This window comes from Mirounga leonina, unplaced genomic scaffold (assembly GCF_011800145.1).
Source record: "Mirounga leonina isolate KUSES-001 unplaced genomic scaffold, KU_Mleo_1.0 Mir_129, whole genome shotgun sequence".
In the NCBI taxonomy this organism is placed as follows: Eukaryota; Metazoa; Chordata; class Mammalia; order Carnivora; family Phocidae; genus Mirounga; species Mirounga leonina.
In genome coordinates this window covers 16977070-17002387 of record NW_023270323.1, presented here as the reverse complement: position 1 = coordinate 17002387, position 25318 = coordinate 16977070, and the positions used below count along the sequence as shown (strand labels likewise).

Below are 25318 nucleotides of genomic sequence, written 5' to 3'. Positions count from 1 at the left end.
AGAAACTGGATTTGTTTGGAAAATCTGTGCCCCATGAGGCATGGGATAGACCGTGTGACACGAAAGGGGACTTACTGATGGCATCCAGTGGCACCTACCTATGGGCCTTTAACTCTGACAGCTTTGTCACTGAACCAAGGGCATCACCTGCAGAAGGCACAGTGCCTAGGTTAGCATCCCACAATCATTCATTCACTCAGGAAAGAGACAACTTCAGTCAGGGACACTGTTCTGAGGGACTGCTGTCTGTTCTCAATGTCCACTTTCAGGATTGCCTTGTAAGGGTCTGCCTGCCCACACTAGTTAAAGCCAGAAGTACAGAGCCTGAGGCTAGAACAGTGTAAAGAGAAGGGGTGTTCAGTCCAGGATAGCATCTTACGTAGTGTATCAGGGGCATGTGTCCAAGCTCTGCACATCCATGTGTGATATGACCTCTCTCCCCCACAGTGGCTTCACTGAACTGTACAGGTGACTTTCTGTTTTATAGCTGCCTTGATGTTAAGTATTGTAGTCATGGAATATATCCAATCCTGAAAAATCGATATGCATTTTATAAGCTTTTCATTATTGAGACAGGAACTCTTAAATGGGTATTCAGTAATGGATAAAGCTGTATCTTAACATCAACCTTGGCTTCTGTCAATTGACCTTATGGGTCAAAATTACAGCCTTTTCATTAAAATGACCAATGAATAATGTATCAGAGTGTAGTTTAAAGCTCCAAATATGTTTTCAGACAGAAATATTACAAGAATGCAAGTCAGGTATATTTCTCAGATAAATGACAGTAGGAGCATTGCATACACGGGAATTCTCGGTTCTCAGGTTTCCTGAAACCCAGCGCGCGCATCATTAATCATTCATTGGGGTCGGCCCTTCAGTCAACTGCAGCTCTGAGTAAGCCGAAGCGAGCCCTTAGCTAATCCTTCCTGCCAAGAGGATCCTGGGGTGAGAGAGGACAACTGGACAGTCAGCCACATGTGCTGGTGCCCAGACTTGCCCCTCATGCCCCGCTCCGAGCGCGGTGTGCGTGTGCGCTCACCCTCCCGGACACAGACCGAAAGCTTCCCGTAAGGAAAAACAAATTCGGCATAATGTTTAGCGCAACCCAGAGTTTCCAATAGGAAAGTGGCTCGAATCGTGGCCTAATGGCTCAAAGGGGCTCTCTAAATGCCGAATAAACCCACTCCTTAGCTGTTTAATAAATCAGAGACAACAACAAACAACAACAGCCTTCTCCTCCTGCCGCGCCACACCAACGGCTTCCCAAGTTGGACTGCGAATCCTGGTTTGGTTCCCGGCTGCAAGCACTTTGAAGCGCTGGGAATCTCCCAGCCGGACTTCGTTCCCGAGGGATTCCCGGGGCTGGGTTTGTGCTTGCGGGGTCTGCTGCGCGAGGGGAAGGGACCCTGGAAATTGGGTCCTGGGTGGGCAAGAGTGCGTTGCTGGGACGCAGGCGTGCAGCGGAGGTTGGCGAGGACGCGAACTCACTTCCACGTTTAGACCCCCCATCTCGGTTGCTGCCCCTGGAGGACTCAAACGCTCGCGCCGAGCTCAATTCCGCGCAGCGTTAGCTCTAGTGGGAGGGTAGCCGGCTGTGCGGCGCGTGAGAACTGCTGGGGTGCGTGGCCCTGGGCTGCGCGTGCCCAGCGTCGGGGTGCAGCGCCTCTCCTCCCACTCACTCGCTCCCATCTCCTCCCTCCTCCACACCCCCCGCCCCCGGGACCGCGAGGCTCCCTCCCCGCACCGGCCAGAGAGTACACAAAGCGGCGGGTGAGGGGAAGCTTTGCAGGCGTGCACCGAGCAGTGAGATCACTGGCGTTATAAATATCCCAGCACCCGCGCCGAGATCCGTTCGAGTGGCCTCTCGCTCTCCCTCCCTCTCTTCCCCGAGGCTATGTCCACCCGGTGCGGCGAGGGGGGCAGCGCCAGAGGCACGCAGCCGCGCGGGGGCTACGGAGCCCAGAACCAGCCCTACAAGATGCACTTAGAAACCCCGCGGCTGGAAGAATGAGCTTGTCCTTCCTCCTCCTCCTCTTCCTCAGCCACCTAATCCTCAGCGCCTGGGCTCAAGGGGAGAAGCACCTCGCCCCCAAAGGGCAACCCGGACCCGCTGCCGCCGGTCGGAACCCGGGGGGCGCCAGCAGCAGCCGGAGCAGCAGCGGCACGACGTCTTCCTCTTCTTCCTCCGTCTCCTCCTCCCCCGGGGCTTCTCTGGGCAACCAAGGAAGCGGCTTGGAGCAGAGCAGTTTCCAGTGGAGCCCCTCGGGGCGCCGGACCGGCAGCCTCTACTGCAGAGTGGGCATCGGTTTCCATCTGCAGATCTACCCGGATGGCAAAGTCAATGGCTCCCATGAAGCCAATATGTTAAGTAAGTTGCTCGCTCTCCTGGCCAAGCGCGTCCTAAGCGGGCAGTGGGAGATTCGGGACGGACAGCGGTTATTCCCTGGCCCACGGGAGCACCTTCTGGAACCCTGGCCGCTGGGACCCAGCTGGCCCTCGAAACGGCCGGGCGGGTTGGGTGGAGATGCGTCTATATGGCACGCACACGCGCACCCCTCTCGCGGGTATGAGGAATGGCGATTCCTGAGGTGTAGGCTACCAGAGGCTGGTGCACAAGACAGGTAGACCTTGTTTCCAGTTTGCCGGGGTCCCAAAGAGGAGCCTCCAGCCTGTGCCTGGAGAAAAAACAAAAATCTTCTTTCTGCTCCTTTGGTTCCTGTTTACCTCCTGCTTCTGTTTACCAGGCTAGCATTTTTCAAGAGGTATCAAAGCGCATCCCTATTCCTTGCCCATAAGTGAACAGTTATTTTAGACGAATCAAATCTCACATGCCGCCCCTCCAACTGCCACCATAAACCCCAGAGTAATATATATTATACATTTATGTATCCGTGTTTGTGTCTATTGTATATACATATTTGCACATTATATGCATTAGAATATCTACGTATATTCTAGGGGAGACCAGACATCCCCTCCTTGGAAGAAGACAGTGATCTGGAAAACTGGACACGTTTAGAGAAAGATAGGTGATGGACATTTGAATGATTAATTTCAGAGTTGGGTTTGCAACGTTTAGTATGTTGAGACCATGACAGCACCTTGTTAGGAAGTGGCCAGCCTTTGGTCCCCAAGGACAATTAAGGAAAAGTTCTTTATTTTGGAAGAAACTCAGAGGACGTTCAATTCCTTACAGGTGCACATCGTGTAAGTTTTTTTAAAGCAAAGTTTTACATTTTCTTTCTGAGTTTTCTCTTTAGCTCTCTCTTCTTCCACTCTTCCCATCGCCTCTTTTCCTTCCACCCCCATCTGCGTTTCCAGACCATCACTAGCGCTCCTCTGATTCCTCTCACTGCCTCTAGGTAGCTGAGGGGAGAGAGGATTTGGGGGTGTGTGCGGAACTGGGGCGATCTCTTTGAGGCTCTTCCTCGGTAGGGCCAGATCGTTCATCCAGCAGGGGTTAATCCAAAAGACAGACCCACAGCCGGGCCTGTGAGGTATTCAGGAAGAGCGGGAACGTGGCCAGGAGATTGCGCTGCGGACGGTCACCTGGCTGTCGAGTGTCAGCCTGGTAGCTCCCAGGTGTACTTAACTTGCTTCGTTTCAAACCAACAACCCCACGGGCCACTGAGCTTCTTCCTTACCCAAGCTCCGGAGGGGCGCGGGCGCCACAGCGGGGCTGGCAATCTGGCAGCCGCCTCCCAAGCAGGGTTGGAGGTGCGCACGTCGGTGGGGTGGCCGGCTGGCGACGCTCCTCCCGGGGGTTTCAGGAGGCGGGCTGTGGAAGACCTGGCGGTTCGCGCGGCAAGAGGAGCGAGTCCATGCCCGCCCGTGCCCCAGACTCGTCTTGCGCCCTGTGCCGCTCAGGCTGGCCGTGTTACACGCGTTTAGGTGGTCTGGAGCCCTGAACCGGAGAGAGGGCTCTTCGAGTATGCCCTTGCGAGCCCCGGGGCCTCCCACGCGCTCCATGCAGGAGCCTGTTTCTGGGTTTTAAGGTTCATTTCGCCCTCATCAAACAACTCACCGTCTTTGGTGAGAAAGGGCAAGGTGTGTTAGGGTGAAGGGGAATTTTCTGAGATTTCAGGGACAGCGAGAGTCACATTTACTTCAGTATTGCCATTGGTCCTTCTCATTTCCCCCCACCCAATTCTTTACGCCATCAGATACCAGACAGAGCTCATTCCGCACTTCTAGTGATCTTTCCACCTCTTTTACAGGAAAACTTTTTCTGTTCTGTTCTTGTAGTTTATCCAGGAAATCAGCACCAACACAAGATAACTTCTGTGTTCCCAAGGGAGGACCCAAAGTTAACATGCACCAGGCTGCTGGTTGGATCTCAGGGGGGGAGGTTTGGGTGTACTAGGGATCTCTGAAATACCAGACTCATTCCCTACATATCCACCCTCTTCTCTTGGAAAAGACAAAGATTTTTGCTGCTTAGGCCTTGCCAGAGGGGAAGTTCTAGAAAAGCATACATAGGAAGGAAAATGAGAACAGATCAACAAAGAATACACTCACCAATTGACCAATTGACCAATATCTGCTATTTCCAAGGTACAGTTTATTTTAAAATCGACTTTGAAAGATACCTAAAAAAGAACAGGGATGTTTACTAAACAGCGCCTAAGTAGCCTAAATAAAACTTCCTTGATTTAACACTTTTCCCAATTCATTCCAGTATAGAATAGCCTTTCAGAGTTTAGTCTGTATCTTTCATATGGCTTGCCTTCATTCATTCATTCATTCATTCATTCATTCATGCACCCATAATAGGCTACATACATCATCAAGATTGATATTTTGATTACTTTTGGGAGTTGGGGGAATTTTAGTTTGTTTTTGCCTTCCATAGATTTTTCTCACAGAGGAAACCGTAACTTAAATGCTTAAATCATGGTGATGTTCTTCTTTGTGATGTCTGGAGTGTCCAATACTACTAACTATGATTTTGCCACCACTGCTGGATGAAGAATTTATGAAATATGTCATGTTTAGTGGGAAAGCATGTAATTTAAAAATTTAAAGTAAGCCTCTGCCCTAAAGAGCTGTGAAAGAGAAACAGAAGCCTGCTAATTGTTGGGTGGTCATATACCTCTTTGAAAACAGCACTTGACGGTTTCCTGACACGTATGTAAACTAAGGTGTTCGTCATGGGCTGTTGGTTAGAGTACATAAGGAAACATTTGTTGTTTAAGTCTCACAAGAGACACTGAGAGCTGGGACCAAAGAGGACCATAGATGATACACCAGAGTTTTACCTCATCATCTCATTTTACTGTCTGTAAGTTAGCAATGATAAAAAACTTACATTTCTTTGGTTACAGCATGCTACTTCAGAAAAGAGTCAAAACTTTGCCATCAAACTCCCTTCTAGCAGGTTCTTTTAAGCTCAGTAATTTTCTGTAATGTTTGTCAGAAGAGATGCATATATATAAATATATATCTCACAACTATCATTTGACATTAACATTTCTGCAAACTGAATATTTTCTAGTTTTACCATCCGGAGTGTACTCTGGCCATAGATTTCGAAACACAATTTACTTAAAGCATACCACTTAATATGTTCTTAGCTTCTTTTATACAGTAGATATCCCAAGTTTGGAGACAGAAAAAAAAAAGCTCATTGCAGATACACTCTTATTATGAAGAAATACTAGGAAAGGGTGAAGAAAGAGGGCAAGAGATACACTCTTATTATGAAGAAATACTAGGAAAGGGTGAAGAAAGATGGGCAAGAAAACCCAGATGATATAATCTAACTATTGAATAGAAAAAGAAATTTTGCTTTAATGTATACGCTTTCAAGTTTAGCTTCAGTGCTTCTGTTGACTTATGTCGGACCATTGAAGAATAGGCAGTCAAGTAATTATCAATTCAGGGAGCAAAAGTTGAAGGATGTGGCTGCACAAAGCCAAAGTGTTCACATAAAATATGAAAATTCCAATCATATATTCTGACTAAACAGGACCCTCAATTTTACTAATTTTTAAAAATCTAAATTCACTATCAATTTTCGTTTCATGTAGAGTCAACCTTTTAAATAGTCCCCCAAGCCTAGCTAAATCAGAATCTGTATCTACTGAATAGAAAAACTCAAATGGAAGATTTCTGTTACTAATTTAATCACTGAAAACTGCTAAACTGGGTATTTCAAGCCTCAGATTTGATAGTGATGTGGCATATCTGTTGCTGTGTGAACGCAAGTAGAGAAACTTCAGTTTTAAATTATTTTTTTTCGAGGATTTTCAGATGAGCTGTTGAAAGCTTCTGAATACATGGGATATCTGTGTCTATTATGTCATTCACTAAGAAAAGAGAAAAGGGAAAAGTCTACATGATTTTATCAACCATCATTAATAGAGTCCTGTTGTATTAAAAAATCTGGAGAGGACTAAGGTAAAAAAAATCTAGACATATATTCTCTTACTGAAATAAATTTACTTTGTAATGCATGCCTATGCTTGTAAGTGGGTGGATTAAACAATGTGTATATAAATTCTTGCCTCCTTCAATCTAGATGTCAACCCCCAAATTCCACCAAGAGAAAATAGGTTTTTTTTTCTGTTAAGCACTGCTTTTTTCTTTTGATCCTCTTACATGTTAACACCCTAGGAAAGATAACACATTGTCACCAGCACTCTAATGGGAAATAATTACCCTGCCTGACTCCCCAAGCAGAAGTCCAAAATCACTGGAGAGTAAACGTGTATCCATACATGTGTACACATGGGGTGTCCTGAAAAAGGGAAGAGAGGTAGTGAGAAGGTCAAAGAAAACAATCCAGTTTAGCAGACATTTCACTGACTATCTGATCTGTGAGATACACTTGGCCTTCCATAATTTTGCTTAGGGATACCATCTTGGCATCCATAATGTGAATTGTAAATTCCCATAAAATTAATTATTCTTGACTCTAGTAGGAGTCAGGAAATAACTGAAATTGAGAAAAATTTAGTTTTGGAGAAATGTTTTCTGGGATTTATATATGTGTGATTTAATGCATGTGGGTTTAAAATATTATATAGAATTCTTTAGTGCGTTGCTGAGATTTGGCATAGTAAAATCAATAATTGTGCGATCTCTTGGAGGTGAGGTCAGAGAGTTGAATTGTAGAATCTGCTCCAACATTCTAGTAAAAAAGACATTGTGAAATTACTGTTGAATTATGTTGGAAATTATGATCTTAATACCGTTCTCAATATTACATCATAATTACATTAAGATTTAGAAGATCATGCCAAAGTTGCCTATGTGAAAAAATAATTATTTCATCTGATCTCATCTTTATCTTTCCTGCATTCTTCATACTTTTAAATAGAATAATATATGTAATAAAAATACATTTTTAAGCTTTCAATTAAATAAAATTTTTTAAAAATTATAAAATCCATTCATTCCCAGGCAGTATATCATTTTTACTTTGGAACTTGCAAGAAAAGAAACCAAGCAGTATATAATAAAATAATAACCCTTTACATATATTATTTCATCTTCCCCATGTAATTTGTTATGATGCAAACTTTACATAGCATATATACACAGAATGTACATACAGTGTGTTAGGAAACAAGTGCCTCAAAATGAGTTTTTCTCAAAATAGAATACGTTACTTGTCAGAAGCTGTAGTTTACATAGGCAAAGCAGTGCTCCCATTAAACAAATATTTATAGAGACTTTGTCTTGACCTCTCAAATGTTAACCTGTAAACAGATATATTTAATAAGAATTTTATCTTTTGGGGCTACCCTGTATTTTTTTCACTAACACACAGGTTTGCATTTACAAAACCAAGTAATCTTCCAAAGAATGGAATAAAAACACTAACCATGTAGAACCATGAGTAAATTGGGGGAAAACACAACTAACTCTCCTTTTCTACCAGTCCATATTGTCCCTTTTGTTTCTCTCTTTCCACACATAGACAATTTCTCTTGTTTCTATGTGTCATTTTTTAACGCATTTACGCAGCATTCACAATTACTTCCCCATCTTCCAAATATCTAAAATCATTAATGCTGTTTTTAATATCATTCTGTAATTGCGATAGAAATATAACTTTGCATCATGTTCTAGTAATGCTTTATTAATAAAATTATCACAGCATATTACATGGTGTATTTAACTTTACAAAGCATTCTGTGTGCTTTGTCACTATTCGATAAAATGGTAATGCTTCTAAATCCTTGGGTGTGCATCACAGTCAAATAATTTGTACAGCCAAATCTATTGAAAAGAGCATTTTGAAAACATTCTGAAGAAAATAACTTATGAGACAACAGTTTCTTTAGGAGTTTCTTCCTAAAAGCAAAAGTAGTTCCTTTCAAATAGTTTTTTGGGGTTTTTTGTTTTGTTTTCAAGAAACATCCACTAATAAAGTGGTAGTGGCAGTTTCCTGAAGATGTGTTTTATTTACTCTGGACTAAATATGCTTATAACAAAGACAATAGTTCTTTGGCTACCCCTTCCCCCCCCCCATGAACTTTCTGATCAAGTGTTTTTAAGAAATCAAGTTGAATAAGTAAGCAGCAGTATTTGCTACAATTATAGGTATTAATTCACATTGTGCAAAAAAGTGCTTAATATATTCATATATATATATATGTATTTGTATATATCATAGATATGTGTATCCACAGTATTGCTTTTGGTAAATTGAATAATTTTACGTGTACTTCAAATCCTGCAGGGGGAGGTTACTATTTTTTAAATTTCTGGTGAATTTCTCTATTCAGCAGAATGCTGTTGAGATATCCTAATTAGTATGTATATTCAGAATAATATAGATTGAAAGGTTGAGATTTTCTTCCCTTCTCCCATCCTTTCTTCTTTCCTTCCTTTCTTTCTAGAGTAGGTCCCTTTTTAGCTCTTGTGAACTATATTATTTTGTCCTCCCCCACCTATTTTTTGGCAATTTGATGTAGGCAATTAACAAAAAGCACTATGCTTTTCTCATGTTCATATAACATTATATATGAATTTATGATAAACAGGCAGGAATTCCAATTATATACAGACTATGAATTTCGTCTTCTTAAAATACTCTTATGAACTGTGGTATGTGGTATTCTCTTGACACAGTTGATGTGGACTTTCAAATTATTATAGGAGACAGAGGGACATTGACTTGATAATGCTAACTATGAAATACTAAATATAAACAGTAATGTAATAAAATACCTCATTAAATGTTTTGCCAGAAAAGCCATTTAAAATGCAAGATGTCTCAAACCGTAATGCATTAAACACTCATTGAGCCAATAATCCCAAATTATTTATAATGCTTTCAACATCTTTTTATGTGTAGTCTTTAAATGAACTACTCACTGAATGATTGAATATGGTATATATTGATTTGTCCTTGTATAGTTATTATAATTTGAGAAGAGGGATTTATTTCATGTAAATAAGTAGAATTTATCTCTGACTTTCCGTGGGTTATACTAGTCTTGGGCCAGACTTTATGAGATTTAATATTAAAAGCAGTGTATTATCTCTGATAGAAAACAATGGATTAGAATTATTTTGAAAAACATTTAAAGAAATTCTTTTCGATTCCTTTACAACTAGAGAAGATTCTATTGTTAAACATTGCTTACTAAAAGTGACTTATTTGTAAGAAAAAAAAGAATTACAAATGAACCAGAAGTAAATTTTCGAATCTTAAAATTTGTTATTTTAAGTGAACACTTGCATGCTAAGCTTTTCTTTTTTAACATAATGAATGTCATGAAAAATAAGGATGTTAAATACCGTCTTTTTTTTTTTTAATCACAGCTATAAAGAATGAAAAGAATCTATGTAGAAATTTAATTCTTCACAATGATATGTAGAGGAGTCTGTGTTTTATTTTGGGATTTCTGTCATCCTAGGTATTTTGGAAATATTTGCTGTGTCTCAGGGGATTGTAGGAATACGAGGAGTTTTCAGCAACAAATTTTTAGCGATGTCAAAAAAAGGAAAACTCCATGCAAGTGTAAGTAGAACCACTTTATATTTGTTAAAGGTCTTATGGAGATTTTACATTTGTAGAATGGATCAAGTGATTTTCCACATTGGTAGATGAAAAATTTGCTCAAAGGATGTAATTTTTTTTAATTATATGTACTTTTAACCAAGATGTCTTTGTAAGTAATCATTTTTATATTTCATTAACTTGAAAAGATAATATAGAATCCACAAAAAATTTTTAAGGATGAATGTATTTGAAGATAGCACTCTCAAAGTGATCGCCATTATTTATTTCTTAAAATTGGCTCAACTGAGGGAAAATATTATGGAAATGATAATATTATGTAACAGTTAAAATGTCCATATTTATGGTGATTGTGTGTGCATATTTAGTAGATCAAGTTCTTATTCAATTTTACAAGATATTCATGATGTCAAAAATTAGGTCTAAGTAATATAACATATTTTCACATCAATAAGTATGGAGAGAAACCAATAATGGAAGATTTTGATCTTCCTTAGAGAAATTTAGTTTATCCATTTGAGGACTCTCATTTTGTATTTTTGTTGCATCAAAAACAATACTTCTTAAAATTACAAAGACTAATTTTGCACTCAAAAGTTTCTTCAAGCCACTTATATGTTTTATAATCAATTTACAAATTATAGATTTCTGTGTTTTTTCTGAAAATGCTCACTACTTGGGAAGCATTAAAACATTTTAAAGATAATAAAATATGTCTAGGTTGGTTTTTCTACTCACAGATTTGATTTACTTATATTAGTACATTTGCACAGCACTTAAAAGTGATTTATGTTTTTTCTATAGTGTACTAAGATTTGTCACATTATATCATTTTTACAAAGCAATTATATAACGTTAGTCCTTTACTTCGTTTTCTCTTTAATTTTTACTAAATGAATTGGAGAAATACCACTTTTCTGGTTTTTGAAGTATATAGGAAATTTTAATTAAGAGTGTAATCAATTGAAGCTTACTATTTATGATTTTTAATTACAGTTCTTTAAAAAATTCATTGAGAGTTTCACTTGTTTCAATGTGTGAGAATTTCAATTTTCCTTTTTCTAGTGTTCAGTTTTCCTTTTTCTAAAAGTGACTTGTTAATGCCTCTTGGAGGGGGTAGCAGAATTCAAGCTATCTCTACAGTTATTTGAGGATTAAATGAGATAATACATTTAAAACTTTTAAAACAGTATGTGGTACATTGTAAGTGTTTAGTAAATACTATCTATTATTATACAGTAATCTAAATATAATAGAAATCTCAGTGGATTAAGATAAATGAAAAACCTTTGCTAACCTCTTTAATCACCGATTGCAAGAATTATGAAAAGATTTACCTACTTCATCTTCTGAGGTGGTTATTGTAATCTAGCAAGCTATAATATAGTTCTCATAAAGTAATTGCTCTTTGATTATTTATTCTAAAGGGTAAAGTTCTGCATCTCTGTGCACAAGTAGGACGTGCCATTTATTTTTAAATTTTTTAAATTTATTTATTTATTCATGAAAGTCAGAGAGAGAGAGAGAGGCAGAGGCAGAGGGAGAGAAGCAGGCTCCCCGCCTAGCAGGGAGCCCGATGCGGGACTTGATCCCAGGACCCTAGGATCATGACCTGAGCCGAAGGCAGACGCTTAACCATCTGAGCCACCCAGGCGCCCCGGACTTGCCATTTTTATTTTATTTTATTTTATTATGTTACGTTAGTCACCATACAATACATCATTTGTTTTTGATGTGGTGATCCACAATTCATTGTTTTCATATAACACCCAGTGCTCCATGCAGTACGTGCCCTCCTTAATACCCATCACCAGGCTAACCAGTCCCCCCACCCCCCTCCCGTCTGAAACTCTCAGTTTGTTTCCCAGAGTCCATAGTCTCTCATGGACATGCCATTTAATCAAAAAAATAATATTTGATTTTTAAAAATCCACATGCAGAATAGAAGACAATGATCAAACACATCTGAACACAATAGCTTTTCCCCAGTCTACTTTAAGGTTGTAAAAAATTGAAACACTTCCAGAATCTAAGCATCATAATAAAGTGCAGTGCATGTAAAGAAACTTTCTCTTATTGGTTTGTTTTGGGTGAGCACCTTAACTTTTAAATTGTTCTAATTTGTGCTCTTGTACATGCAAAAAATAGACTAAACTTGGGCCAGCTTAAGGATAATTGCCACAGAACTCAAACTATTGCAAATGGATGCCAATTAGAAAGGTCATACCGAGAGGTGAGGATACATGATTCCCCTGTCAAATGCAAGTAACAAATTTCCAGAAATTTGACCCAAATGTCTAAGGATGGCTGGCTGAAATAATGCAGATAATGCAAAAACAGCATCTGTTATTCTTTCTCATCTTGGCAGGCTAAAGTTATTTCATGGAATAATGACTTTTAAACAGTACAAAGCAAGTCTTGCTCTTGTCACTCACTGAAGCTCTTTGATATAAAAGTCATTCTAATGACTTTGAGCTGAATTGTAGATAAAAAATTAAGCCCTATGATTATGTGGATTCTTTTTAAAGCAATTGTCCAAGCCCACTTTCTCTTATCTGAGCTTTTATTAGCACTTTTTCTCTAGATGGAAACCTAATTAAATTATAAAGTGATTTATTTTTAAGGAAGTTGAATTTAGAAATAATATTAATCCTAGCAATTATCAGTTTTATGCCCAGATGGTTTCTTTCTTGTTTTTTTCTAGTTAAACACATTGAAAATTGTTCTTGTAACTTTAGATATAATTATTTGCTTTAGTTTTGATTTTCACAAAATTGCTTTGTCACTAAAAAGGTGAAAAAACCTTTATATTTTTAGGATTAAATGTGTAATTCATGAGCTGCTTTAAATTAATAACTGTGCAGAGACATTTAAAGAGTACTTTAAAATCATTTTGCTATATATATGTGTGTATATGTATAAATCATGTTATACATCTTAAACTTACACAATGTTATATGTCAATTATATCTCAACAAAACTGGTAAAAATTTTAAATTAATAGAGTACTTTCAGGATTTTATCTATAGAGTAAATATGAACCAAAAATGTATAGCCTTCGTATAATTCTGGAGAAAGTAATGCCCATACGGTATTGAGAAATATTCATGGATAATTGTAGATTTTCAACTTAGTTTTTACAGTAACAATTAGAATATTAAAAATTAGTTTCTAGGTACAGACAATGTATTTGCATAGTTCTTTAAAAACTCTTTTACTCACTTTATGTCATTACATGATTAGGTGAGGAAAGAGTCTTAGCAATGTTAAATCATTTCCTAGGTTAACACAGTTAACAAGTGATTGAACCAGAACCATCCTTTTAAAATTCTCTTTCTCTGTAAATGCTATAATGATTTGTAGGTAAAAGCTAGTTGAAAGAAGATGCTAGGTTTTGTTTGGAAGCAATTACATTGTTTTCACCTATTGTTTTATAGGAATTAATAATCACATAGTTTAATAGTATTTTCATATTACATGTTAAAGAATAAATATTGTGGTGCATCCTTACAATATTTTGCTTGTGCTGTGCACCCCCTTACCCAAGCTCTGTTTGGACTCTTTTTTTTCCCCATCTATTTCTGTGTCTCTAGTATTTGACTTTAAAGTCCAGAGAAGCAGAGGGGATGTGTTCGCCGCAGAGCTTATCACAGAGTTTTACACAGGTTGGTCATTCAATGTGATGATGTGTTGCATAGGGAATGCTTCTCAAGATGAACTTTCAAAGCAGAAGAGAGCTCTGTTTTGTTCACTGAAATTTTTCATTTAGAAAATGCTTCACTATCAGCAGACACAAAGATGGCAGACAAAAAAGAGCCGAGAATGGGTTACACTTAGGCAACATTTGTGCTGATGTTTTTCTCGTGCTAAGTTTGTTAATTCGGTAAGAGAAATTTTGTTTGAACTTCAGTCATCTCTGTGGGCACTTCTTCCTGCACTCATTCAACCTACATACTCGTCGCAACCTACATGCAGCTCTCCTTAAAATCTTTACTAGTACACTCCAAATATACAGTGCAGCCAGATTCCTACCATGCAGGTTTTTTCAGCATTCTTTACAAGGATGAAGGTGTCTGGTCTCCTTCTCAAGATGTGCTAAGAATCATTGAGAGTTGGAGTCGATGTCTGCCTCCCCAAGAGCCGTGAAGGTTAGTCAGAGCTTTTGCTGTGACCTCCACTCTCCTTCTCAACTCATTCCAGGCTGAGGTACTTGTGGAAATGAGCTCGCTTCTCTTTCTGTCTTTGTCTCTCTGCCTGTTTGTCTGTTCCTGTTCCTTCCTCACTCTGTTCTTGCTCTCTCCTCAGGTTTATTATCTCTATCGAAATCCCCATACAGAGCCATTCTAGATTTATCTGAGGTGGGTCCAGATGTAGGAGTGTGGTGGTTACCAACACAGTTAGATTGTGTCATTCTAGTTAAATTAAAGCTAGTCATTTTTTTTTTAAAGATTTTTATTTATTTATTCATGAGAGACAGAGAAAGAGAGAGAGAGAGGCAGAGGGAGAAGCAGGCTCCCAAGGAGCAGAGAGCCCAATGCGGGACTCGATCCCAGGACCCTGGGATCATGACCTGAGCCGAAGGCAGACGCTTAACCATCTGAGCCACCCAGGCGCCCTAAAGCTAGTCATTTTACCTAATCTTTCTCTCCGTGGTTTTATCAGCTGTAAAAGGAGGAAAACTAAAGTACCAATCTATTGTGATAGTTGAGCAGTTTAAATGAGATAATACATATAAAAGACTTAGAATAGTGCCTGGAAAGTATTCAGCATTTAAAGATTTTTAAAAATTTATTTATTTGAGAGAGAGCATGAGTGCACAAGCAGTGGGGAGGAGGGAGAAGCAGACTCTATGCAGAGCAGGGAGCCCCATGCGGGACTCGATCCCAGGACCCTGGGATCATGACCTGAACCAAAGGCAGACACTTAACCAGCTGAGCCACCCAGGCGCCCAGTATTCAGCATTTAATTTAAAAAAGATCTTCTTTAATTTGCTCTGAGGCAGCTGTATGATGATCCTGTCTCCTCTCTCAGAAAAAGACTTTCTGCTTTGGGGGTCAGGCAGCTGTGACCCCTCAGATATTTAGACCAGCCCCCAATCCTATTTATCATTGACCTTTTTTTCTGTAGGTCCAAATTTTTTGTGTCCACAGTAGCCCCTTATCTCAAGAGTTTTGCTTTTTTTCAAAGAACCTAATTTGAAAGCAAAATTCTCAGGCTCAAGCTCTTAAGAGACAAGGATTTCTTACGATCATAATCTCATAATTCTTTTAGAGCCCTGTTGCATCTTGTTTTTTCCCTAAAGAAAACGGAAATCCTGGAAAAGATGGTTATCATGTTTTTTTCAGCCTTTTCATAAAGTATACATGATAGCGCATTGCCTATTGGGGGAAAAACATTTTAGCTTGTTTTAAAGGTCCAGAGAGAAGCATGTGGTAGAATTATTTTTGTTTCTCAGGGTTTTAGGGGATCATGTTTGGAAGGAAAGCTAATTGCAGAGTTTACGAAACAGGCATGGAATGTGTGCTTGATCAGCCCTAAGCAAGGACTAGAACATCTTCCTTTCCTGGTTTCGGAGGATGCCAGCTGGCTTGCCCAGGATGGGAGTCTGGACTGGACTTCCTGCGCTGGGGGCAGTGTGAGGAGGAGTCAGCAGCCCCAAGAGCTCGGCATGTTTACTGAAAGGGGAAATGGAGGCTTGGGCAATAGTTAGCATCATCATCAAAAAAAAAAAAAAAAGAACTTATTAAGCACTCCACTCTCCCAGTCAAGACCATGAGCTCTATAAAGGCATTTGAATAGAAATTCCCCTTGCCCTCTAAGGGCTTTCAATTTACATAGTAAAACCAAATGTCCAGTAATTCAAGCTCAAAAATGGGCTCAGGGCTCTGCCTTTGCAGTAAATGCCAGTTTTCCCTTGATTTCACACTATGTGACTCTAGCTAGGGAGCCTCTTTTATTGAGGAAATCTGGGTGTGATGAATTGACTTGTAGCTTCAGAGATCCATTTCAGCCAAAAGCGAGAGATGGTATTCTATTTCTGCAATGGTTTGGGGAATGGCATTGTTTTTTTTTAAACTTTTTTTTTAAAAAGATTTTATTTATTTATTTGAGAGAGAGAGAATGAGAGACAGAGAGCACGAGAGGGAAGAGGGCAGAGGGAGAAGCAGACCCCCTGCTGAGCAGGGAGCCCGATGCGGGACTCGATCCCGGGACTCCAGGATCATGACCTGAACCGAAGGCAGTCACCTAACCAACTGAGCCACCCAGGCGCCCCAGGCATTGTTTTTCATCAGTATTTTAACATGGAGCAACTTTAAGACAGGTAGGACTAGACGGAAGTCTAGGAGATGCCCTTGGGTTTGTGTGGTGTTAAGGAGCTGGAATCTAGGAGTTGGGAGATTGGAGCTTGAAGTCACAGGTGCCTACCCTGGCACTTGGTAAACATGGGGCTTTAGTGAATTGTTTTCTTTACTTCTCTGACCGGAGAATTAGGTAATAGCATTCTGCTCGTCACGGGATTATTGCGAGGGTGAAATAAGAGATGTAAAGCCCCCTGGCACATAAGAGTCCTTGATAGCCCAGCTTTTTGAGTTATTAAGAGCATCAGAGTGAAAACTCTTACCTCACCTGCATCGAATCACACAGGATGCTGGTTAATGATGCAATTCCAGGGTCTCACCTTAGATTTACTAAAACACAACTTCTGGAGGTAGGGTCTCGGGAGTCTGCATTTTGAACTGGCTCCTGGAGTAATTTTAAGTCAATTCATAAAGTTTGGAGGGGGAGAAGTCCTGTGGTGGGTATTCTTCATTACATTATGTCAGGTTGGTCTATTATTAAATCTAACTTGTATATTCCCTTAGTCACTCAGGATGAAGAACCGAGATATAGAGTGGACAGATGTTCAGTGCCAAGCAGGAAGTAGGCTATGCCCTGGAGATAGCATAGTATGGCCACAGCTGACCTCTAAGTAGCCTTTGTAGTCAAAAGTAAAAGGCAGCCCTTTGGGTGCGCACTGCCCTGCGCTGGGGTACTCTGCATGGAAGCATTGGAACAGGGCCTGCCTTTTAGCCTTTAATCACCACCAGAGGTGGGCGCCTTTGGTCAGGGAACATTCAGCCCAACTACACAAAGCGGCCTAGGCTAAGGGCACCTGGTCGGGACAGCCCCATATGTGGGAATAGGGATGGAGCCCAAGAAGCACTAAAAGGAGGTAGGGGAACCAGAAGCAGGGATGCATGCAACAAGGGAACTTTGCTTAAAGTACAATTTGGTTTATAATTGTTTTTATTATAGTCTATAATAATAATTTAATTATTTAATAATATTCCAGCCCACAATAACATTCTAATTATTTGTATTTGGTTAATTATTTCTTCACAAGGTTTTTCAAAAGAGGGAGGCAAATCAAAGAAAACAAAGTGAAATAAAGAACTAAAATTGATTAAATACCCCACAAACTCCGAAGAGTATACCGGTGTCGGTCCAAGTTCACTCCTTTCTCCATCCACCTTCCGTATACTGCATATGTACTTTTGTCGTTGCACGAAGTGAGAATTGGTGCCTGTTTGCATGGCCTCAGCTCATTCACTGCAAGATCCTCAATCATGATACAACAGGATATTTACGAAGGAACAAAACTATGTTAAGAGGTTTTAGAAAGCTTTTAAAAAATAACGTTTCAGAAAGAACTTTCTGTTTGGCTTACTTGGCCCTCAGATTTCAATTAAGCAGAATTAGTCTTTTCTAAAATATCCCAGTTAATCAAAGTTTTACTTTCTTTGAACTGAATTTGACCTTTCTCCTAAACATCCATTGTGTGTTCTCACTGTGGGAAGAGACGAGTAGAATCAAGACACAGCGTCCTTCTAATCAAAAATTTCTTGTTTTCCTTAATTGCGCTCTCTCCCTTCCTCTGAAGAATTAGGCTATTCAAGCAAAAAATAGTTTCATTTGTTTAAGTTTCATTTGTTTTGTCCATTAAGACTATATTAAATTGCATTAGGACTGTATTAAATTACATAAAAATTAGCCGACCATTTCATTGTAGTTTTGCAATTATGATGTGTTGAATGTAACTTGTTTTTACACTCCTTTTTTACACTCCTCTTTACACAAGATCAAGGAGAAATTAAGGAGAAAAACATATAGTTTAACTCAACAAAGAGCATAGACAGGACATGTCTGTATTGTTCCTCATTGGAAAAGTGACAGCACAGTGCCTGACATGTGATACATAGTCAATAAGCATCTGTCGAATGGACTCGTAAAAAATGAATTTGGAACAAAGAAATGGGTTCTTTAGGAACATTCTTGCGTTTGGTCTTGTAATGGCCGAGGGTGCTAGCATGATGCGGTGATGGGGTCCAGAATTCAGTAGCTTATTTGGAAATTTCATTCACCTCTCTACTTCACACCTTAACTATAGAAAATGTCTTTCTGGCAACTTCACTTTTTCTAGGAAAATATAATGTAGTTCTATTATATAAAAGTATGTGTTTTGCCAAAGGACTTCTTATAATTCAAAGGAGATTTAAAAAATTAAAAGAAGTCTAGAAAATTTATCATCTGAAATGGTGTAATGGTAAACGTATATATATTTAAATACCTTGTAGCTAAGACCCATATTGCTTACTGACTCTCTGCTATAAAAATGGTTCATGCATGATATTAGGGACAGAAATTCATGCTTAGGGTCACCATCTTATCTGAACAAGGCCAGGAGTAGTGACAGGGGCAGTTAGTCCCTCAGGAAGAAACTAGAGCTCCTGATGAAAAAAGTCATTGAAATGTTTGTTTCAAATGGTTCTGTTCCATCGCAGCTGGAAGAATTTTTCAGACAAAACATTAATTTAGAAGTCAATTAAGAAAGCCAAAACAGTCTGACTGCCTTTACTCCTATTCTAATGTGGGAGCTGGAAAGGCTACAGGGCTTCACGTTGTGTGTGGGTCCTTAGGTTCTGGGCACCTCTGCCCCAGGTGACAGTTAGTGACCCTTGAAAAATCTAGAGCCCAAAGAGCCTTCTTTCCTCTTAAGAAAGAGATTAAGAACATCAATCTTAAGGAGGAAAAGAGAAAGGTTTTAGATGGAATCATTTTAGCAGGTAGAGTTGGTGGGCTTTCACCCATATGAAGGCTCTAAGATGGAATTGCTATAGGTTTAATTCACCATGGTGTGTGTGTGTGTGTGTGTGTGAGCACACGTGTCAGGAAAGAAAAGGTTAAATAATACAGTACACTTAAAAAACCTGTCAAAATTGAATAAAGCAATCACTGCTATCCTTTTTCAGGACAATGGATTTTTGCCAAACAAGAGTAGAAGTCAGGTCAAGGTATAATGTATATATTTTTAAAAATGTTTTTCAAGTACATTTGAACAAAAACATATGAGGGAGGGTAAACATACCTGCTACTCTCTTTGATGAAACCCCATATATCTTTCTAAACTGCTTATCCTTTTATGTAGCAGAAAACATTACAGATGGCTATAGCTTTTATTTTAAAATAACACTTTAGGATTATCTAACGAAATGGGAGAGCATTTAAGTCCTTTTAAAAGCTAAGCAACTATAAAAAATCTACATTTGACTTGTGAGAAAGTCTTTTTAATAAAAAATAGGGGGGTGCCTGGGTGGCTCAGTTGTTGAGCGTCTGCCTTCGGCTCAGGTCATGATCCCAGAGTCCTGGGATCAAGCCCCTCATCGGGCTCCCTGCTCCACGGGAAGCCTGCTTCTCCCTCTCCCACTCCCCCTGCTTGTGTTCCCTCTCTCGCTGTGTCTCTCTCTGTCAAATAAATAAATAAAATCTTAAAAACAAAAATAGGAACAGTAAATATGTACTCTTCTATAGTGACTTCAGCATAGCGCCCTTGGCCTAGACATAGGCTGGTAGGGTATGACAGGATGAGAGGAATGCCATAGGTGGTGGTTCTTTAAAACACCCGCTTCCAGGTGCTAGAGATCAAATCCGGGGAATCGCCGTAGACTTGTGGAAGTTCTAGATATATAGCTTGCTAGCCTTCAAATAAAGAGCCTTATTGATTGAACTATGCTTGAATGTAAATAACCTGGGTAAACGGTCATACATAACATCAATGTGCTGTTGGAAGCGCTCTGAAATTGGTTGCCTTCCAATATTGTCAGTACTTTGCACAAGTCAAAAAATTCATGTGACCATCAACAGTAGATCTATGTAGATTGTCTTGTGGTGTTCTGACTTTCAGATGACAATGTTGTGCAGAGAAAAGCTTGGCACTATTAGAAAAAGCAAGAAAAAAAAAAAGAACTCTTATTTCCATTATAGTACCTCTTGGTCTGATATGAAAATGATATCTCATAAGTAGTGTTTTTCTCTATAGACATCAACATATCTGGTATTCGCAAACCCAGGAATTCCAGATAATGGTGCTCACTGATACTATGAAACGTGGTGGTCTGGTCTAGGATAGGAATTATTACTCTTTGGGACCCTTGGCCTCTTTTGCATTTGATGAAAGCTACCCATCTTTTCCCTAGAAAAATATTTTGGTACTCACAATAGCCCTATGAATGATTGTGGATAAGGAGCCTAAAGCTAAGACCTCGATTGGCAGGATTGGTATTTGATCTCAGGTCTGACTTTATGCTCATGCTTTTCCCCCATACACTTTCCTTTAATTCCTCAATATAATCTCTTTTTTTTTTCAGATTTTATTTATTTATTTGTCAGAGAGCGAGAGCACAAGCAGGGGGCAGAGGGAGAGGGAGAAACAGGCTTCCCGCTGAGCAGGGAGCCCGATGTGGGGCTCGATCCCAGGATGGTGGGATCATGACCCGATCCGAAGGCAGATGGTTAAGGACTGAGCCACCCAGGTGCCCCCAATTCCTCAACATAATCTTCTGTTAAAAGTTAATTGTTTATCTGGAAATTTCAAAGTAATTTAAAACCAGTAACAGAATTTAAATATATTAAGAGTTCCTGTTATTTTTATTTGCATTGATATTATTTCACTAAGACACAGTAAACAGAAAATCATCAGCATCACAAGCATGGCAAAATAAGCATCTTCAGAGCTCTTCCTGGCCAACTTTGGCAGCCTTACCTCTTCTTCCACCACACATCCTGTAGGAAAGTTACTACCTATAGTATGTCATGCCGACCTGCGGACACACTGTTCCCCCTCTGAGAACCCTTTCTCGTGTCACCTGCCTTACTAAAATCTTGAAGACTCAGCTCAAATGTCATCTTTTGTAGGAAGACTTCCTGCCCTCTGCCCGGCCACCCCCATCCTCTTAGATTCCTTTCCTCTATGCTATCGTTGTACCCTCTGCATAGCGCTGTCATGAGCCCCCGTATCCAGCTGCACCATGATGGGTGTGTACTTGTCTGCTTTTTCCACTATTCTGGGAGCATTTCAAGGGCAGACATTGTGTGTGTCTGAGTGTGGTTGTGTGTGTGTGTGTCTGTGTGTCTGTGTGTGTCTGTGTCTACAGAGGGAGAGAGAGACAGGGAGAGATCTGGATGAAGTATTGCTAGTGACTCCAAAAGTAATTTTTTCTTCTTGGCATCGAATATTCTCTCCTGTATCTCTGTGTGAAGATATATTTTTTCCTAAAGAACTCTAACACATGCAATATTAATAGGGCCATATGCTACCCCTCTCTCAGCACCATGAATCACACTGATAACATTGAAAAATGTATCCTTGTTTCAGAGGAATAATATGACCCCATTTCTCTGAATATGAATTCATGTTTTACCAGGCAAGTGTTCCTTAGTAATTCAGTTGCATTTATTTTCTTGATGGCTTAAGAGGGGGAAAAAAATCTTAAAATATTAAAAGTTAATTTTTTTCACTGCCAATCTCAAATTTAAAAACCACAACAGAATTTCAATATATTAAGAGTTCCTTGTTATCCTTTTTATATACGTTGATATTATTTCACTAAGTACATAGTAAACCGAAATCAGCATTGCAAAGACCTCATTTTATTGCATGCTGAAAGTATTATTACCACCTATGTTTCTTCTTCTTTTCTCCCCCCAGGCCAAATTTACAGATGATTGCAAGTTCAGGGAGCGATTTCAGGAAAACAGCTATAATACTTACGCCTCAGCAATACACAGAACTGAGCCAGCGGGCCGGGAGTGGTATGTGGCCCTCAACAAGAGAGGGAAAGCTAAGCGGGGCTGCAGCCCCCGGGTCAAACCCCAGCACATCTCCACCCACTTTCTGCCAAGATTCAAGCAGCTAGAGCAGCCAGAACTTTCTTTCACGGTTACCGTTCCTGAGAAGAAAAAGCCACCCAGTCCTGGGAAGCCAAAGGTGCCAGTGTCTGCCCCTCGGAAGAGTCCCAACACCGTGAAATACAGACTCAAGTTTCGCTTTGGATAATCTTCATCTTGGCCTTGTGAGAAACCAGGCCTTGCTCTCAGGAGTTTCCAGGGGTGTCTTTACAGCTCTGAAAAAGAAAAACGTTTGGATCCAGCTCCAGCTCTGCTACACTGTCTCCAAGTCAGGTCCTGGGTTTCAGTGTGACTGAAACAAAGATGTCTTCTGATAGGAACTGAATCGGAATTCTTTGTCCAGTATGGGGGGCACACTGCTTCAGGTCCGGAAGACGAGGAAAGCCTTTTGCTTTATGCTTAGTGCATACTCGGTATTTTCAGAAAGTTAAACAGTGCGGACTATGTATTTTTCTGACTTTTACAGCTCAACCTGAAAGAACGTACATGATACATTTTTATTTTTGGTTTCCAAAGAATATTTTGATGCAGATAAAATATTTTATTAACTTTTGTTTTTTGTTTGTTTTTTTGTTTTTTAAAAGTACCTCTGCATTGAGCATATTTTCTTACTTTTATTATTTTAATTAATATGACATAACCATTTGAATGCAGTTTATGAATATAAATGTGTTTCTAGCCCATTTGTAACATGTGGATTTTTTTCATTTCTCTTATTCATTGCACTTTTTAATTTTTATTATTTTTTTTACCATACCTCAGATAACGTAAGTTTACTTCTTCATCTTAAAATGCTTAAATTCTCTTCAATGGCACCAAAGGCTCAGCTTAGATCTGTGTGTGTGTGTGCACGTGTGTGCATGTATGTAAATTCATGACAGTATGTGGAATCCTACCCCTTTGGTGGCTGGGCTATAATGGGTTGGGACTAAGGGGAGAGTATAAGGATTTTTTGACGGAATTATAAATTGGAGATAAGGAAAAGGATTCGAGGCACAAGTACACTAAGTTTGCAGCATTTATTGGGATCTAACTCTGCCTTGCCTTCATTTCTCCTTTTATCTACCCCTCCTGCCCTCATGCTTGAATAGCTGGAAGAATACATTTTATTCTGTCCAACAAGCACACACTATGAAACCAGAACATTTTAAAATACCTCTTGTATGATCCTCTGCTGTCCCCACTGTACAGATCCACAGGGAGCAGCCCACTTAGCAGAAAAACATGTAGACCCGAAGGAGATGAATCGTGTAACAGTTATGCACGTCGAGTCCTGTTGTCAAAAATATTCTTATTACTCAGCCTAACGCCCTTTGAGTTTGCTATCCTGAAGGTAACCATTCCGGTGAATAGATAGCCCTTTAGAATAGATACTTTCTAATGTAGATTTTTAGAAAGCTGGCCATGCTGTATAGGAAATTTAATTTGGGAACTCCATCATTGAAAAGGGCACTTAATTCTCAACCCGAATACTGAATGTTGGGCATGAACCACAGAAAACTTAAGAGAATTTACATAATTTTTGTTTTCTTGGGCAATCATTTCTATGGAGTTCTATAAAATGTAAGTGTTTATATTCAGAAATGTGCCAATAAAAAAGGTACAGCTAAAGCTTACCAGTATGTCTTTCACAGGAAGAGCAAGAGAGTTCACAGAAAGCTTGTGTTTTACATTTAAGCATGCTTCTTTTCTTTTAAAGGATATTGACAAACTTTTTAAAAGTATGGTTTATTTTGGTGCACAAATGCAAAGTAGAAATTATCACAATTGAACTTACTACTACTTAAGCAGTTTGCTTTCTTTAAATGGAAACAAATTATACACATATAATATATATGAAATCACCCATCGACAAAAACATCATGCCTATACTCTAGTATTATGTTTTATTATAAAGCCAATAATCTGACTAAATATTGTTTGCATTTAATGCATGATTTTAAAAAATATAAAATGAAATACTACACAAATTTCTTTAATTTATACATTATAATTCTCTTGGGTTAAATGAAACAAGATTTTGGAGACAAAATATGTCTGACTCTTATCCAGCTGGCATATCACCTTATATGCACAGTAAACAGCTGAAAATAACCCTCTAGTTTACTCTAATATATTGTTAAGAATTGTGCACTGTGTATCAAGTTCTTAGTACACATGAAAAATTAAAATTGTAAAACAGAAAGTAGACATGTGTTGCTAAATGGGCAAGGAAAAGATGATAGTAATGATGATTAACAACAAACTAAATTAATGCGTATATTATATTAGGTTAATGCTGCTGGTAGTTTGTTAAACCATAAAGTAATAGCTTATCTTGTACTCCTAGTTTGATTTGATTAGTATATGAAAGTTAAAGTAGGATAGTTACTAAATATATATTATGCAAGTCAGGACTCATTAATTTCAAAATTTAAAAGCAAGCTAAAATTTAAAAAAAAATGTAAATTACACTTATCTTCAGTTTACTGGCCATACACAATTACATTTAATTAATGTTCACTGAAGCTTAAAGTTACCTAAATTAAGTAATTGAATGAACTCATGTACAGAAAACATGTATAAATAGAACTCCTTACTAATACCTAGAACTTTTGATGGGGTGGGTCCTTGCTCATGTTGTTTTTTATAATTTTTAAGTAACTTGGCCCATCTCACATCAAATGACGTTGTTTAATCATGATTATATTTATCTAAAAACGTCAATGCATTTGGTATTAAAATTTAGGAGCCTACTTTGCCTAGAAGAGAGATGGCAAATACCTTCCGACTGACAATTCAGTTTTATTACTTATATTACGTTTAATTTAATTTCAGAAATTCTTTATTTGGAACATCTATAGAGGTAAATAGAGGTTTCCAATAAGATGTAATAACACTGTGGTTTTTATTTCACAAATGATACCGTCACTTCCTTCTAAAGAAACTAATTTGAGAGTGTGGGTGTATATAAATTATCTTCATTCTTTTGCTGAGTTATAGTGGCCCAGCAGTTCAAAATCATGTGATGACAATAAAGGATAACGCCAAAAGTTATTTCTGAATATAATAATTATATTGTTTTAGATGCCTTTCTTTCTTATCACTGAAAATAAAACACCGTAAATCTGGTAG

The 25318-nt window shown here is 39.0% G+C and overlaps 1 protein-coding gene across 2 annotated transcripts; it reads left to right on the top strand.

Moving 5' to 3' along the window:
• The first annotated feature begins 794 nt into the window (after nt 1-794).
• On the top strand, nt 795-22729 carry FGF5 (fibroblast growth factor 5). Of its 2 annotated transcripts, XM_035004381.1 has the most exons (3): nt 795-2371; nt 9876-9979; nt 22005-22729. In XM_035004381.1, exons 1-3 carry the CDS (start codon nt 2011-2013, stop codon nt 22350-22352), a joined length of 813 nt encoding a protein of 270 aa, XP_034860272.1. In that variant the 5' UTR covers nt 795-2010; the 3' UTR covers nt 22353-22729. The 2 variants fall into 2 exon arrangements, with proteins under 2 accessions (XP_034860272.1, XP_034860273.1); XM_035004382.1 differs by lacking the exon at nt 9876-9979.
• The last annotated feature ends 2589 nt before the right edge of the window (nt 22730-25318 follow it).

What these genes read in the sequence shown, in the direction of transcription:
- FGF5 (XM_035004381.1), top strand. Translation starts at nt 2,011, where the DNA reads ATGAGCTTGTCCTTCCTCCTCCTCCTCTTCCTCAGCCACCTAATCCTC. An exon ending in CCATGAAGCCAATATGTTAA is followed by an intron (nt 2,372 to 9,875) that starts GTAAGTTGCTCG and finishes CTGTCATCCTAG; the next exon opens with GTATTTTGGAAATATTTGCT. An exon ending in AAGGAAAACTCCATGCAAGT is followed by an intron (nt 9,980 to 22,004) that starts GTAAGTAGAACC and finishes TTCTCCCCCCAG; the next exon opens with GCCAAATTTACAGATGATTG.